Source organism: Protomyctophum bolini, assembly GCF_963924005.1.
Source record: "Protomyctophum bolini genome assembly, chromosome: 1".
Classification (NCBI taxonomy): Eukaryota; Metazoa; Chordata; class Actinopteri; order Myctophiformes; family Myctophidae; genus Protomyctophum; species Protomyctophum bolini.
This window is the reverse complement of record NC_137862.1, coordinates 25,705,195-25,721,534: the sequence shown is the minus strand read 5'-3', so window position 1 is coordinate 25,721,534 and position 16,340 is coordinate 25,705,195. Positions and strand designations below refer to the sequence as shown.

The 16,340-nt window shown below is 46.6% G+C and overlaps 1 protein-coding gene across 1 annotated transcript in view; it reads left to right on the top strand.

Annotated features, from left to right (window-relative positions):
- herc1 (HECT and RLD domain containing E3 ubiquitin protein ligase family member 1) overlaps window positions 1-15,233 on the top strand; it is a 139,367-nt gene extending 124,134 nt beyond the window's left edge. The window contains exons 78-81 of the mRNA XM_080770003.1: window positions 2,684-2,700; window positions 8,157-8,309; window positions 11,176-11,481; window positions 12,493-15,233. Coding sequence (XP_080626129.1) covers window positions 2,684-2,700; window positions 8,157-8,309; window positions 11,176-11,481; window positions 12,493-12,678 — 662 coding nt within the window. The 3' untranslated portion in view covers window positions 12,679-15,233. The remainder of the gene's footprint in view (window positions 1-2,683; window positions 2,701-8,156; window positions 8,310-11,175; window positions 11,482-12,492) is intronic.
- Window positions 15,234-16,340: the final 1,107 nt, after the last annotated feature.

Here is a 16,340-nt window from a genome sequence, read left to right as displayed (position 1 = left end):
ATTTGTCAGACTTCTGATTGGTCCATGCCTTGCTCCGTCCTGGTTCCGCCTTGCTTATGGTGAATTTGGAAAAGACTAAAAACAAACAGTCACCATGCTGCACCTGAGATGTTCCTTTTTACTGACACCAAGTTTAAAATAAGAATTTAATGCCCAGAATATCAATACGAAGCTGAACTGAAAAACACGTTATTTCAATGATAGTTTTTGTCCAACCACGAAACAGCAACCAATGTGTGCGAAGAGGGGCACAACCACGGGGCGGGACTTGACAAAGGGTGAAATCAACGTTTAGTTCATCGTTCAAAGGGAATTGTCAGAATAACTAAATTGTGGAGAGGTTTACTAAATATAAAAATACGGCGGATAAAATAACCTCACATACTCCAGACCATCAGCAGACACTCGTACACATATCCAAACACAAATGTGAGCACTAAGCCAAAGGCCTCGGAGAGAAGAGAAATGAGAAAAATGCTAATTTTGTGGCCAGCCTTTGCCAAGACTTCTAGACCCAGAGCCTTGTTGTGAGCACGTCTGTTTTTAAATTCTTCACATTCAGTGGAAACCAAAACACATTTCCAATGATGTCACGTGCGTGCTGTAAGCGTAATCATGATTATTCCACCCACTAAATGGGACCAGGAGTGGCATTCAGCTTCACTACATGTGCAGTTAGACTGTTAAACTGTGATATTACCAACAGACGTTCTACATTTCCAAAAAGGAAATGCATGCCTTTTAATCCAGTCTGACCACAATAATCAGGCATAAAACACCGTCCGTCTCCACAGGCCATATAAATGAGTGACCAGAGGGTGATATAAAAAGCTGAAGCATGAATTACCTCTGCATGCCTCCCCCCCCCCCCCCCCCCCCCCCCCATCCTCCCCAGCAAATCCAACCCTGGATATATCAGGAGAATCTACAGCTTGCATCACCCCCACCTCCCCCCCCCCAGCCTGCTGGAGCGGTTCTGAATAAGCACCCTCAGCGCTTCTGTGGCTCTTGTTACGACCACCATAACAACCAGAACGCCAGCAGATAGATAGATACAGGCTTCCACAGAACAGAGGGAGGGAAGCGAGCGTGTGTGTGTGCTGCTAAAGCCCCCCCCCCCCCCCACTACCCTGTCCAAACATCCTCACACAACCCCATGCACTGTAAAAGAACCGCTCACTGTTGTTGATGCAGCATAATATCCTGTCTGCTGGAGAGCTGGCCCAGCTCCCAGACCTCGTAGAGAGAGAGAGAGAGAGAGAGGGAGGGATATAGAAGAGAGATAGAGAGCCGCCGTGGCCGTGATGAATGCTCACCGCGCCATGCTACGGGCGGCGGGCGGAGGAAGGGGCTGCATCTGTTCCTTTGGCATGAATGAAGGGAGTGTGGGCGGGAGGGGGAGAGAGAGAGTTGCCTTGGGCTCCATTTTCCTCACCGCTAAACCCCTTATCCCTATGTTCTTTGCCTTTTTTTTTTACTATTTTGCAAAACATTTTTGAATAGTTAAAATGGCCAACGTGTCAATGTAGATTGGCTAGTTGAAACTATTCAGAAATGTTTTTCAAAATAGTGAAAAAAAGGAAAAGTAGTTTAAGTTTAGGGATAAGTCTAAGAGGTTCAGCGGTGACGAAAATGGAGTCCCTTGTCTCTCTCCTTCTCTGCTGGCCGTTGGAGAAAATGGTGAATTGCATCTACGTAGCTGTAGTGTTGCTGCCATATCATTATGATCCTCTAATGCTTGTTGTGGTGCAGTGTTGTTTTTGTTGCCTAAAACTAAGCTATGATGACTAAAACTAAATGGAAACTACATGAAAACTAAGCTATGATGACTAAAACTAAATGGAACTACATGAAAACTAAGCTATGATGACTAAAACTAAATGGAAACTACATGAAAACTAAGCTATGATGACTAAAACTAAATGGAAACTACATGAAAACTAAGCTATGATGACTAAAACTAAATGGAAACTACATGAAAACTAAGCTATGATGACTAAAACTAAATGGAAACTACATGAAAACTAAGCTATGATGACTAAAACTAAATGGAAACTACATGAAAACTAAGCTATGATGACTAAAACTAAATGTATTGACAATTTCGTCAACATATAAAAACTAGACTAAAATGTTAGGAAGGGCCTAGTGGACAAGAGATCCAGTGTAAGTCATTTTAAACTTTGTTCCATGCTGATAATAGCCGATCTACAAGCTCACAACGCGTCACACTGCGACATCAGTGATGCTTGCGGAACTCGACTACGTCTCGTTCCTGACTGTCGTGTCCATCACTGTCGCGGCAATAATCACGTTAAACCACACCCTTTTGTGTAATATTGCTTAATTATACAATGCACAAGCAAAAAAGTAAATATAAAACACAGGCATGTACTGAACTTAATTCTACTTAAGCCACTATTCAACCTCACAATGTGCTACTGCATCACAAACCATTGTGAGCTTGTACATTTCAAAGTATACAATATAAGGCCTGTATTGCACATTATTTATTTTGTTTTCTTTACAAAGCCTATAAAACAAGTCAAATGTAATGATCGTGACAGCCTTATAGCTTCCATTCTATAGAAAAGTCTTAAACATGAATACTAAAATCTACAAAATGGAGCGTTTGTGTCAAAGCAATAAGCTTCTTTCCTCTCCTTGTGGAAAAAACATTCAGGGTCACACCACCAGTCTGTGACAGATCCATGGAGCCAAAAATGTTGACCTGTATTTTGCACACTAATTAGTGAATTCCGTCTCAAAGTGTAGTCTACTAGTGTTTATATTTGGAAGTCTAGGACACGTGCGCAGGCTGCTAGAAGAGTGTGTACAGATAGAAAGACTAAACATATAGTTGTGCTCTGTGTCGGCTACTGTTTTTACAGTAACTGGTTAGCTGCTGTATTTGAAGAAAAGGCTGATGTGTTGTTGTAGAACAGTGGTTCTCAAACACACAAATGTTTTGTGCCACGGATTTAGTTTAGTACCGCCCCATCGAGGGCTTATGGTAGGGGAAATAGCCAATAATGCACTTTTGCACAAAATAATATCTGGACCTCTTTGGTGGGGACATAACAACTACAAATAAAAGTAAGAAAGCCTTCTAGTATGAAATTCTCCTTTAAGGAAGTTGCACAGTTTTAATGTCGACATGATGCTATGATGAAAACTGTGTTATTCTTTTATTATACTCTAACCCAAGTCAAACTGCTCTCTGAGCATCAATTTGTTTTATACTGTGCACTGTGGATGCTGATTGTTAAACCCTTCAATGACACCTGGCACTCCACCGTGCCAGGACCCTCCCACTTGATTGGACATAATTTCTCTCTCTCTCTCTCTCTCTCTCTCTCTCTCTCTCTCTCTCGCTCTCGCTCTCGCTCTCGCTCTCTCTCTCTGTGAATTGACCCATTAAAACCGGGAAATCATGTGTGTCATCTAAGATATTAGTTAGGCGGCTATATAGAGTATAGCACATTGGTTGGTTAATCAAAAATAGCAGATATACAAGATTTGTGCACATCTTTGAACATATATATATTTATCTCAAAATCTTTGCTTCTTGGGGTCCCTGGAAATTGAGAAGGGGAGTTGACGGCCAAATACAAATGATTTTGTGGGTCCTGAATATGTTTGCAAAGGAGGCTGAAAAACATCTAACATCTAACATCTAAAAGCCTTACCAACCGTAGCTGGGTGCCAGAACAAACACAAAGTCATAGATAAAGAACAAAAAGTCTGCACACCAATTTCTGCTCCCAGACATGTATATATTGAAAGTGGTAACGTTTCGGTCCGAAGCCCTTCCTCAGATCTTCCGGAATACGTTTGAACACCCCTGAGCAACACTAGTTTTAATAAGGGAAAATGAGCTTTTATCTGACAAAGTTTCCCAAGGGAATTGGGTTGGAACAAATTTATATTATAAATTTGCTCCAACCCAACTCCCTTGGGAAACTTTGTGACAGCTGCTGAAAGTTGGGGTACCATTAACTCATCCCTGGCTAAGGACTTTAGGAGGAATTTAGCCCAAGGAGTGCTTTTCGTGCAAAACTAATGATTGCAATGGAATCAGCATCATGAAAACCCCCTAGTTTGACATGTCACATGCTACTTAAAGCATAATGGTTGGTAATGGTACCCCAACTTTCAGCAGCTGTCACAAGGTTTCCCAAGGGAGTTGGGTTGAAACAAATGTACAGTATGTGATTGTAGACACCTTCATGAACACATTTTGTGGAGATAGATAGTGGTAAGCATTTTTTTGGCAGATTTGCCGTACACTTCGCTAACTTTCTCAAACTATTTTCTCGTTTCAATGGGTTCATTTTCTACTGGTTACGTTTGTGGAGGTTTACTTTGTAGTACCTCCTAAACCTCCTTGGACTACCTTTCTTCAAAATTGTCATGGTATGTTGCAGGCAAATTATGGGAAATAAAACGATGCAAATGCACAAATCCAAATTCACGACATCTACAGTGATGTTCAGGTACCTGTAAGATACCGTGGGTGTAAGAACTACAGAGACAAGGCAATGCATTTGTCCATTTGATCCACAATGATCTCTCTAAAAAATCTCAACCCTCAAACTGTCTACCTCCACCACCTCCTCTCCCTCAAACTGTCTACCTCCACCACCTCCTCTCCCTCAAACTGTCTACCTCCACCACCTCCTCTCTCTCAAACTGTCTACCTCCACCACCTCCTCTCCCTCAAACTGTCTACCTCCACCACCTCCTCTCCCTCAAACTGTCTACCTCCACCACCTCCTCTCCCTCAAACTGTCTACCTCCACCACCTCCTCTCCCTCAAACTGTCTACCTCCACCACCTCCTCTCCCTCAAACTGTCTACCTCCACCACCTCCTCTCCCTCAAACTGTCTACCTCCACCACCTCCTCTCCCTCAAACTGTCTACCTCCACCACCTCCTCTCCCTCAAACTGTCTACCTCCACCACCTCCTCTCCCTCAAACTGTCTACCTCCACCACCTCCTCTCCCTCAAACTGTCTACCTCCACCACCTCCTCTCTCTCAAACTGTCTACCTCCACCACCTCCTCTCTCTCAAACTGTCTACCTCCACCACCTCCTCTCCCTCAAACTGTCTACCTCCACCACCTCCTCTCCTTCAAACTGTCTACCTCCACCACCTCCTCTCCCTCAAACTGTCTACCTCCACCACCTCCTCTCCCTCAAACTGTCTACCTCCACCACCTCCTCTCTCTCAAACTGTCTACCTCCACCACCTCCTCTCCCTCAAACTGTCTACCTCCACCACCTCCTCTCCCTCAAACTGTCTACCTCCACCACCTCCTCTCCCTCAAACTGTCTACCTCCACCACCTCCTCTCTCTCAAACTGTCTACCTCCACCACCTCCTCTCCTTCAAACTGTCTACCTCCACCACCTCCTCTCCCTCAAACTGTCTACCTCCACCACCTCCTCTCCCTCAAACTGTCTACCTCCACCACCTCCTCTCCTTCAAACTGTCTACCTCCACCACCTCCTCTCCTTCAAACTGTCTACCTCCACCACCTCCTCTCCCTCAAACTGTCTACCTCCACCACCTCCTCTCCCTCAAACTGTCTACCTCCACCACCTCCTCTCCTTCAAACTGTCTACCTCCACCACCTCCTCTCCTTCAAACTGTCTACCTCCACCACCTCCTCTCCTTCAAACTGTCTACCTCCACCACCTCCTCTCCCTCAAACTGTCTACCTCCACCACCTCCTCTCCTTCAAACTGTCTACCTCCACCACCTCCTCTCCCTCAAACTGTCTACCTCCACCACCTCCTCTCCTTCAAACTGTCTACCTCCACCACCTCCTCTCCCTCAAACTGTCTACCTCCACCACCTCCTCTCCCTCAAACTGTCTACCTCCACCACCTCCTCTCCCTCAAACTGTCTACCTCCACCACCTCCTCTCCTTCAAACTGTCTACCTCCACCACCTCCTCTCCCTCAAACTGTCTACCTCCACCACCTCCTCTCCCTCAAACTGTCTACCTCCACCACCTCCTCTCCCTCAAACTGTCTACCTCCACCACCTCCTCTCCCTCAAACTGTCTACCTCCACCACCTCCTCTCCCTCAAACTGTCTACCTCCACCACCTCCTCTCCTTCAAACTGTCTACCTCCACCACCTCCTCTCCCTCAAACTGTCTACCTCCACCACCTCCTCTCCCTCAAACTGTCTACCTCCACCACCTCCTCTCCCTCAAACTGTCTACCTCCACCACCTCCTCTCCCTCAAACTGTCTACCTCCACCACCTCCTCTCCCTCAAACTGTCTACCTCCACCACCTCCTCTCCTTCAAACTGTCTACCTCCACCACCTCCTCTCCCTCAAACTGTCTACCTCCACCACCTCCTCTCTCTCAAACTGTCTACCTCCACCACCTCCTCTCCCTCAAACTGTCTACCTCCACCACCTCCTCTCCCTCAAACTGTCTACCTCCACCACCTCCTCTCCCTCAAACTGTCTACCTCCACCACCTCCTCTCCCTCAAACTGTCTACCTCCACCACCTCCTCTCCCTCAAACTGTCTACCTCCACCACCTCCTCTCCCTCAAACTGTCTACCTCCACCACCTCCTCTCCCTCAAACTGTCTACCTCCACCACCTCCTCTCCTTCAAACTGTCTACCTCCACCACCTCCTCTCCCTCAAACTGTCTACCTCCACCACCTCCTCTCCCTCAAACTGTCTACCTCCACCACCTCCTCTCCCTCAAACTGTCTACCTCCACCACCTCCTCTCCCTCAAACTGTCTACCTCCACCACCTCCTCTCCTTCAAACTGTCTACCTCCACCACCTCCTCTCCCTCAAACTGTCTACCTCCACCACCTCCTCTCCCTCAAACTGTCTACCTCCACCACCTCCTCTCCCTCAAACTGTCTACCTCCACCACCTCCTCTCCCTCAAACTGTCTACCTCCACCACCTCCTCTCCCTCAAACTGTCTACCTCCACCACCTCCTCTCCCTCAAACTGTCTACCTCCACCACCTCCTCTCCCTCAAACTGTCTACCTCCACCACCTCCTCTCCTTCAAACTGTCTACCTCCACCACCTCCTCTCCCTCAAACTGTCTACCTCCACCACCTCCTCTCCCTCAAACTGTCTACCTCCACCACCTCCTCTCCTTCAAACTGTCTACCTCCACCACCTCCTCTCCCTCAAACTGTCTACCTCCACCACCTCCTCTCCTTCAAACTGTCTACCTCCACCACCTCCTCTCCTTCAAACTGTCTACCTCCACCACCTCCTCTCCCTCAAACTGTCTACCTCCACCACCTCCTCTCCCTCAAACTGTCTACCTCCACCACCTCCTCTCCTTCAAACTGTCTACCTCCACCACCTCCTCTCCCTCAAACTGTCTACCTCCACCACCTCCTCTCCCTCAAACTGTCTACCTCCACCACCTCCTCTCCTTCAAACTGTCTACCTCCACCACCTCCTCTCTCTCAAACTGTCTACCTCCACCACCTCCTCTCCCTCAAACTGTCTACCTCCACCACCTCCTCTCCCTCAAACTGTCTACCTCCACCACCTCCTCTCCTTCAAACTGTCTACCTCCACCACCTCCTCTCCCTCAAACTGTCTACCTCCACCACCTCCTCTCCTTCAAACTGTCTACCTCCACCACCTCCTCTCCCTCAAACTGTCTACCTCCACCACCTCCTCTCCCTCAAACTGTCTACCTCCACCACCTCCTCTCCCTCAAACTGTCTACCTCCACCACCTCCTCTCCTTCAAACTGTCTACCTCCACCACCTCCTCTCCCTCAAACTGTCTACCTCCACCACCTCCTCTCCTTCAAACTGTCTACCTCCACCACCTCCTCTCCCTCAAACTGTCTACCTCCACCACCTCCTCTCCCTCAAACTGTCTACCTCCACCACCTCCTCTCCCTCAAACTGTCTACCTCCACCACCTCCTCTCCCTCAAACTGTCTACCTCCACCACCTCCTCTTCCTCAAACTGTCTACCTCCACCACCTCCTCTCCCTCAAACTGTCTAACTCCACCACCTCCTCTCCCCCTCTCATGCAAGTAATTGACAATATATAAAGTCACAACACCACTATTGCTTTGTTTTACAAATATAAGGTTTTCTTCATTTCCTGAAAAAATTACGTTTTCTTCCCAGATGATCCCTCTGGACTCCTTCGTGGGGCAGAGTGCAGATGGAAAGATGGTTCCCATCATCCCGGGAGGAAGCAGCATCCCCCTGACCTTCAACAACAGGAAGGAATATGTGGACCGGGGCATCGAGTACAGGCTGCATGAAATCGACCGTCAAGTAAGTCCTCATTTCTACGTCCGCCGCTCACTGACATGAACGCTTCTTCAAGCTGACAAGGTGACGACATTACATCGCCGTCAGCTTGAAGAGCTCTCGTCGCCAAGCATAGATTGAGTTTCAATCAAACAAATTTCATTATGATCTGCAACTATCAAAGCGGCCTCTGTCTCAATGTAGCTACACTAAAGGCTCATACATAGTCTGGATTTTCGGTGGTGAGGTGACCACCGGACTACAACATGACGTCACGAGCCGCGGTGAAGAGCAAACCACCACCACCGCTCCAGCCCTTCTCTCTGTTTTTACTCACAACCGCTCAACGTTATTTCAGCTCCAGTGGTCAGCTCACCACCGGAGCGGTGGTCACCTCACCACCGAAAATCCAGACTATGAATAGGCCTTTAGTATCAAGGCCTATAAAATATAGATATAGAATTAATATATAAAAAACGATGAGGTTGATTACCACTTAAGTCTCTATTTAACGGCATTGCGCATACAAGTATTTTTTTAATATATTTTTTTAAAGGATCCCCTGGCTAATAAACCATACATGCTTTAATGCATTATTATTGCCCTACACAACTTAAATTTGAAATTAAAAACACCTTCAATATTGTATTTATTTTGTTGTTGGTTGTTGTTGCTGCGAGAGTGAGGTCTAGTCAACACCAACTCGGGATTCCTGGATCGCTGCCCTCCACAATTTCCTATCCAACATCAGGTTCTTGAGCTCTGCAGTGTTGTCAGCCAAGCTGTCGCGCTGCAGCACGTCTACATATGTGTTATTTTAGAAATTGTTCTATAGAGGGATATGGCTGTGCATGCATAGTGTCAAATGGAGAGGCAAAGTGAGTTTAACGTTGTTTAATGCAATCTGATAGGACTTTTCTGTTTGCCTGTATGGGCTGTCGAGGCCAGAAATCTGAGATGATGATGTCATACCCTCTATAGCAGGGGTTTTCAACTGATTATGGACGAGGGCTAAGAATCAACCTGGGGACCACTGTTGTTGGGGTATGGGTATGCCCATACCCATGTTGGGGTATGGGTATGGGCCTGGGGGGAAAGCTTGAAAAGAAATATTGACTGTTAAGGGCTTGATTTAATTCACCTCATATTAACTAACATATGCTAGTGGTCCAGACTGAGCTTCAAACTCAAGTCCGATTCATTGCAACGTATGTATGAGTGAGCAGACAGGTGTGTGAGTGAGCAGACAGGTGTATGAGTGAGCAGACAGGTGTATGTATAAGTGAGCAGACAGGTGTATGAGTGAGCAGACAGGTGTATGTATGAGTGAGCAGACAGGTGTATGAGTGAGCAGACAGGTGTATGAGTGAGCAGACAGGTGTATGTATGAGTGAGCAGACAGGTGTGTGAGTGAGCAGACAGGTGTATGAGTGAGCAGACAGGTGTATGTATGAGTGAGCAGACAGGTGTATGAGTGAGCAGACAGGTGTATGAGTGAGCAGACAGGTGTATGTATGAGTGAGCAGACAGGTGTGTGAGTGAGCAGACAGGTGTATGTATGAGTGAGCAGACAGGTGTGTGAGTGAGCAGACAGGTGTATGTATGAGTGAGCAGACAGGTGTGTGAGTGAGCAGACAGGTGTATGTATGAGTGAGCAGACAGGTGTATGAGTGAGCAGACAGGTGTATGTATGAGTGAGCAGACAGGTGTATGTATGAGTGAGCAGACAGGTGTATGTATGAGTGAGCAGACAGGTGTATGAGTGAGCAGACAGGTGTGTGAGTGAGCAGACAGGTGTATGTATGAGTGAGCAGACAGGTGTATGAGTGAGCAGACAGGTGTATGTATGAGTGAGCAGACAGGTGTGTGAGTGAGCAGACAGGTGTATGAGTGAGCAGACAGGTGTATGTATGAGTGAGCAGACAGGTGTATGAGTGAGCAGACAGGTGTATGTATGAGTGAGCAGACAGGTGTATGAGTGAGCAGACAGGTGTATGTATGAGTGAGCAGACAGGTGTATGAGTGAGCAGACAGGTGTATGAGTGAGCAGACAGGTGTATGTATGAGTGAGCAGACAGGTGTGTGAGTGAGCAGACAGGTGTATGTATGAGTGAGCAGACAGGTGTGTGAGTGAGCAGACAGGTGTATGTATGAGTGAGCAGACAGGTGTGTGAGTGAGCAGACAGGTGTATGTATGAGTGAGCAGACAGGTGTATGAGTGAGCAGACAGGTGTATGTATGAGTGAGCAGACAGGTGTATGTATGAGTGAGCAGACAGGTGTATGTATGAGTGAGCAGACAGGTGTATGAGTGAGCAGACAGGTGTGTGAGTGAGCAGACAGGTGTATGTATGAGTGAGCAGACAGGTGTATGAGTGAGCAGACAGGTGTATGTATGAGTGAGCAGACAGGTGTGTGAGTGAGCAGACAGGTGTATGAGTGAGCAGACAGGTGTATGTATGAGTGAGCAGACAGGTGTATGAGTGAGCAGACAGGTGTATGTATGAGTGAGCAGACAGGTGTATGAGTGAGCAGACAGGTGTATGTATGAGTGAGCAGACAGGTGTATGAGTGAGCAGACAGGTGTATGTATGAGTGAGCAGACAGGTGTATGTATGAGTGAGCAGACAGGTGTATGTATGAGTGAGCAGACAGGTGTATGAGTGAGCAGACAGGTGTATGTATGAGTGAGCAGACAGGTGTATGTATGAGTGAGCAGACAGGTGTATGTATGAGTGAGCAGACAGGTGTATGTATGAGTGAGCAGACAGGTGTATGAGTGAGCAGACAGGTGTATGTATGAGTGAGCAGACAGGTGTATGAGTGAGCAGACAACTGTTAATAAATATTTCAATCAATCAATCAAAAGTCCTTGGTCTCTTATTAATTAGGTGGCGGCGGTGCGTGAGGGAATGTCCTGGATCGTGCCCGTCCCCTTGCTGTCCCTGCTGACGGCCAAGCAGCTGGAGCAGATGGTGTGCGGCATGCCGGAGATCTGCTGCGACGTCCTGAAGAAGGTGGTGCGCTACCGCGAGGTGGACGAGCAGCACGCGCTGGTGCAGTGGTTCTGGCAGACGCTGGACGACTTCTCCAACGAGGAGCGCGTGCTCTTCATGCGCTTTGTGTCGGGGCGTTCGCGGCTGCCCGCCAACACGGCCGACATCTCCCAGAGGTTTCAGATCATGAAAGTGGACAGGGTGAGTAGAGAGTCTACTGTCTGACACTCGGAGGTTTCAGATCATGAAGGTGGACAGGGTGAGTAGAGAGTCTACTGTCTGACACTCGGAGGTTTCAGATCATGAAGGTGGACAGGGTGAGTAGAGAGTCTACTGTCTGACACTCGGAGGTTTCAGATCATGAAGGTGGACAGGGTTAGTATAGATAGAGCTTAGAGTATATATTAATAGAGACGGCACCGGATTTCTGCTCCCATCCACTTGCATTAAGTTGCTCAAAAGCGCATGAGGCGATTTCACTCCTCCTTCCGGGTAGGAACAGAGTGCATTCTGGAATGGATTGGGCCAAATCGTGAACGCGCTGGCCGTTGACTATCATTGCATGCGTGTTCACGTATGAAACAGCGTTCACGTGTCATCATGAACATGCGCAATGATAGTCAACGGACCAGAATTGGCCCAGCGCTGCAATACCAAATTCTGCCACTATGACCATTTCGCCTCAGGGTTACCTCCGGGTGCCGTCTCTATTAAAATATACTCTAAGGTATAGAGTCTGGCACTGGGAGGATTCAGATCATGAAGGTGGACAGGGTTAGTAAGAGTCTGACACTGTTGAAGATAGAATCAATCCTTTTGTTTTGGTGTGTTGAACCCTTGTTTCTATGACAGTGGTTCTCAAACATTTTCATGTCAAGGACCCAAAAAGAAAATATGTAATTGGCCGCCGACCCCCATCTGAAAATATGTTGTTCCAGGGACCCCCCCCAGAAGCAAAGATTTGAGTTAAAAACGTCGCTCTGAAAGATTTGCGCCACATTTTTCAAAAATAGCAGATCTACAAGCTAGTAATTAGAAAGAAAAAAAAAGTGTTGTACACTGCCCTTCATTTTCTTTCTAATGAAGAAAAAAAGTCCTCCCAGACGTGTTTCTAACTGTGTGTGTGTTCTTTCACAGCCGTACGACAGCCTGCCCACCTCCCAGACGTGTTTCTAACTGTGTGTGTGTGTGTGTGTGTGTGTTCTTTCACAGCCGTACGACAGCCTGCCCACCTCCCAGACGTGTTTCTTCCAGCTGCGTCTGCCGCCCTACTCCAGCCAGGCCGTCATGGCCGAGAGGCTTCGCTACGCCATCAACAACTGCCGCTCCATCGACATGGACAACTACATGCTCTCTCGCAACGTGGACAACGCAGAGGGCTCCGACACAGACTACTGACCACGTCACACCGACTGACTGACTGACTGACTGACTGACTGGCTGAAGTACCTAAACCCAGAACCACTGGGGTAGATTGATTGTGGATTGTAACCCCGCCCAGCAATGACTGGCTTTGACGGGGGGACTCACTGGACATGGCGTATCACACAACGGTGCATATAAATACCACGCATGAAAACGGAAACAGGCCAGCACTCAATAATAATAATAATAATGTCCTTTATATGAAGTTTATTCGCATCGCCGAGCTATAAAAACACACGATCACGCTTCTTCCGTCCAAGCCTTGCTAGACGAGGAAAGGACATGGGCGGTTCGGTTCAGCGTGAGCACCACCAAAAGTTCTGCCTGTTCTCAGAAACATATTTTATTCTCACTTCACAGCTTTACACGTTTGAAAAGGTGGTAATTGCTTTTTTTTTAGTATCCATACATCCATGCATCTCTCCTTTAGCTAAAGAGTGCTGGGGTTGCGCCCGGAAAAATAGCAGATCTACAAGCTTGTAGATCTGCTATTTTCTTCCATAAGTGCCCTCTTTATATGGGATTTCAGCCCCTGCCCCTCTAACACTCTCTGCACGGCCCTGCCAATAGTCTCTTGCAACATGACTCACCCCTCATATCTGGCCTGGTTCAGCAGCCAACCGGTTGGGTTAGTATACTGGGGAAGAGTCAGCCTAACTGTACATGGCACACATGAGGCTACATAACAAAATAATCAACAGCCTCTCATATCTTACATTTTTATATTGGACCAATAATTATCCTTACATCAATCAGCCTCTCCAAACTGTAGATGTTTCAACAAACGTTTGCAATGTTTACAATGGACAACAGTACTTGTATGTTTGACACAACCTCAACCAAAGTGTTGAGAGTGTCTTCTCCCTCATGATTCGCTGTCCACGTCCAAGTGTCCATGTCGTCTCTCTCATGATTCGCTGTTCCTCCCATCTTTTTGTTGAGCCTCTGACTGGACCACGGACGGACTTGCCCCGGGAACTGCACTTCATAATTTTTGCAAAGGTGCATGTTGCTATGAATGTGCTGCATCACCACGTGTTGATTGCTTGTAGATCTATAATTTTTTTGCATGTGACAACCTCCTTACTACCGTATATGCCCTTGGCTGGGCTCCTCTACGCAGCTTAGTGGACACACAATAACACTCATAAAAACGTTGAAGAGAAGACGGATAATAATTAGTAACGTAGCGTTACTTGGATCAGTAATGCGTCACCTACTCATTACTGGGGAAATGACTAACATCACAGTTAGGGATGTCCCTATCACGTTTCTTTGGCTCCCCATTTTGATTATGAGTATCTACCCTGATCTTTATATATTTTTATAGAACACTTATGCTATATCACAAATCACAATATCACATGATTGCCACCCCAACACACACATTTTCTCCGGAAAGGGAGGTGATATAACCACAAATTGGCGGCGTCATTACGAGCTTTGGAACGGCGGTCCCCGAACCTTCTTTTCTCAGAGCCTGTGCACCTCCAGGAGATTCCACGTCTATAGTTTGGAAAGACTTTCCGAACAGAAAGGAACAGAAGGAAGTATATGTATAGCACTTTAGCCTGACATAGCGCTATATCAGTCTGAAGAAAGGGAAGAGGGAAATGAATGGAATGTGCAGAGTACAGATTCTTGAGGTTTGCATCGTGGTCTCTGGGTTTTTAGACGGACACAAGACTGGAAATGAGAAGAAAACTGCGGCTTTGCATCACTCGGCAAGGCAAATTAAACTTCATAAAATGGCATTGTTTGAATGCTGGCCTTTTGTCCTGTTTTCATTGAAGTCCTGTTTGGCCGTGCACCTACAAGCCATCTTCAATGGCTGCGAGCACTGTGGTTTCTGCACACCCACACACACACCACCAATGGAAAGAAGAAATGAAAACCCAGAACTGCGGTGTCGTGACCTGCGGTGTCGTGACCTGCGGTGTCGTGACCTGCGGTGTCGTGACCTGCGGTGTCGTGACCTGCGGTGTCGTGACCTGCTCACGACGAACTCCAGAGCAGCACTTTGTACATCCTTCCTGTGTACTCTCAAAGCATAACCCATCCCGTGTTTTTTTAATTTCACGTTGCCGCATATTAGCATTTTCTTTTAAACACAGCGATCCACGCTAGTGGTTCTCAAACCTTTTTAATTTCAACGACCCCTATAACTCTTGAGAGGGTTCAAAATGGACCCTTACGGGTCCATTTTGAACCCTCTCAAAAGTTTAACCCCCGTCAAGGACCCCCCCCACTTTGAGAACCGCTGATCCACGCGAGCATTAGCCATTATTTGTTTTTTTCTTAACTCCACATCCCATTTTCAGGGTTTCAGCATGGAGATATGTTTATTAAATGTGTATAGAATATTCAAGCAAGTGGTGGAAAAGAAAAGACAATTGTACATTGTGTATAATGCTTCGTTAGGGAAACGTTTTACATAATATGCATATTTATTTTGTTTTAATTTCTAAAAATTGCTGAGTTTCCTAAAGCATACGAAAAGAAACACAAATAAATGCTCCACAAATTGATAGTGTTGTTTTTCATCGTTTTTGTTTTAAGTTTATTGGATAAACAAAACAACTGCCCTGGAAAAAAAGGAATGATGAAAAGTAAAGTAGAAAACTTCCTTTCAGAAAGCATACATCACATTTATTTATCAGTATAAAACGTCACAAAGGCCATCTTTTCTGAGGGTAAATCATGAAAACAAATGTATGTACACACAAGCAACCCCATCTCACGGAAATGCGTCATCATGTACGGAATTGCAATACACGACTAGAAAACCCCCCAAATCCGACACCGGAATCCTCCCCTGAACTTGAGCCACGCATGGGAGACGCCACCGATGCCGTGTCTAGTGCTGCGAAGTTCGGTACAGCCCAGTGTTGGTTTTGGCAGTAGTATCAGTGTCACATATTTCCGTATTTCTGTGAGAGTTAAGCAGTGAGTTCAGGTTTTATATTGTAGTACAGTGGTTCCCAAACTTTTTCATGTCAACAACCCCCAAAATGATATTCTTTAGCCCGCGGACCCCCATTTGAAAATATATGCCAATGACCCCTATAAGAGAAGATTTTTACGGCTTTAGCAGCGATTTTCAACCATTTGTATTTGAAGGGCCCCCTTTTGACCTATGGTCCCCCATTTAATGGCATCTCTTTCTCTGGGACCACCATTTATATACTCGGAGTGTGCAGGTTGGTTCCATTTGTACACTCTGAGTTACAGACCCATAAGGGTCCATTTGGTTCTAAACTATCATTTAGCTGGGGGACTCCCTGGAACTCCCTCAAGGACCCCTGGGGGTCCCTGGACGCCACTTTAAGAACCACTGGTCTAGTCAATTATGTCACGTGCGAACGGGTGGAAAGGAACTGTCACTGTCGGGGCCTTAGAGTATACTCTGAGGTCGGGGCTCGTCTTCGTTCCCACTGTGAAGGGGCGGAGCACTAGTCGTTAAGACAATCTGATGTGTGATTCCCGCGAGGCATACAGATGGAATATGTGTCTTTGTATTTTCCACGGTGAAACCATATAATGCATGGTACCTGTACATGGTATCATCAGTATGAGGTAGAGGAATCCTTTTCAAAACGCCTAGATAAAAACAGCTCAATGAAGGATAACAGTCA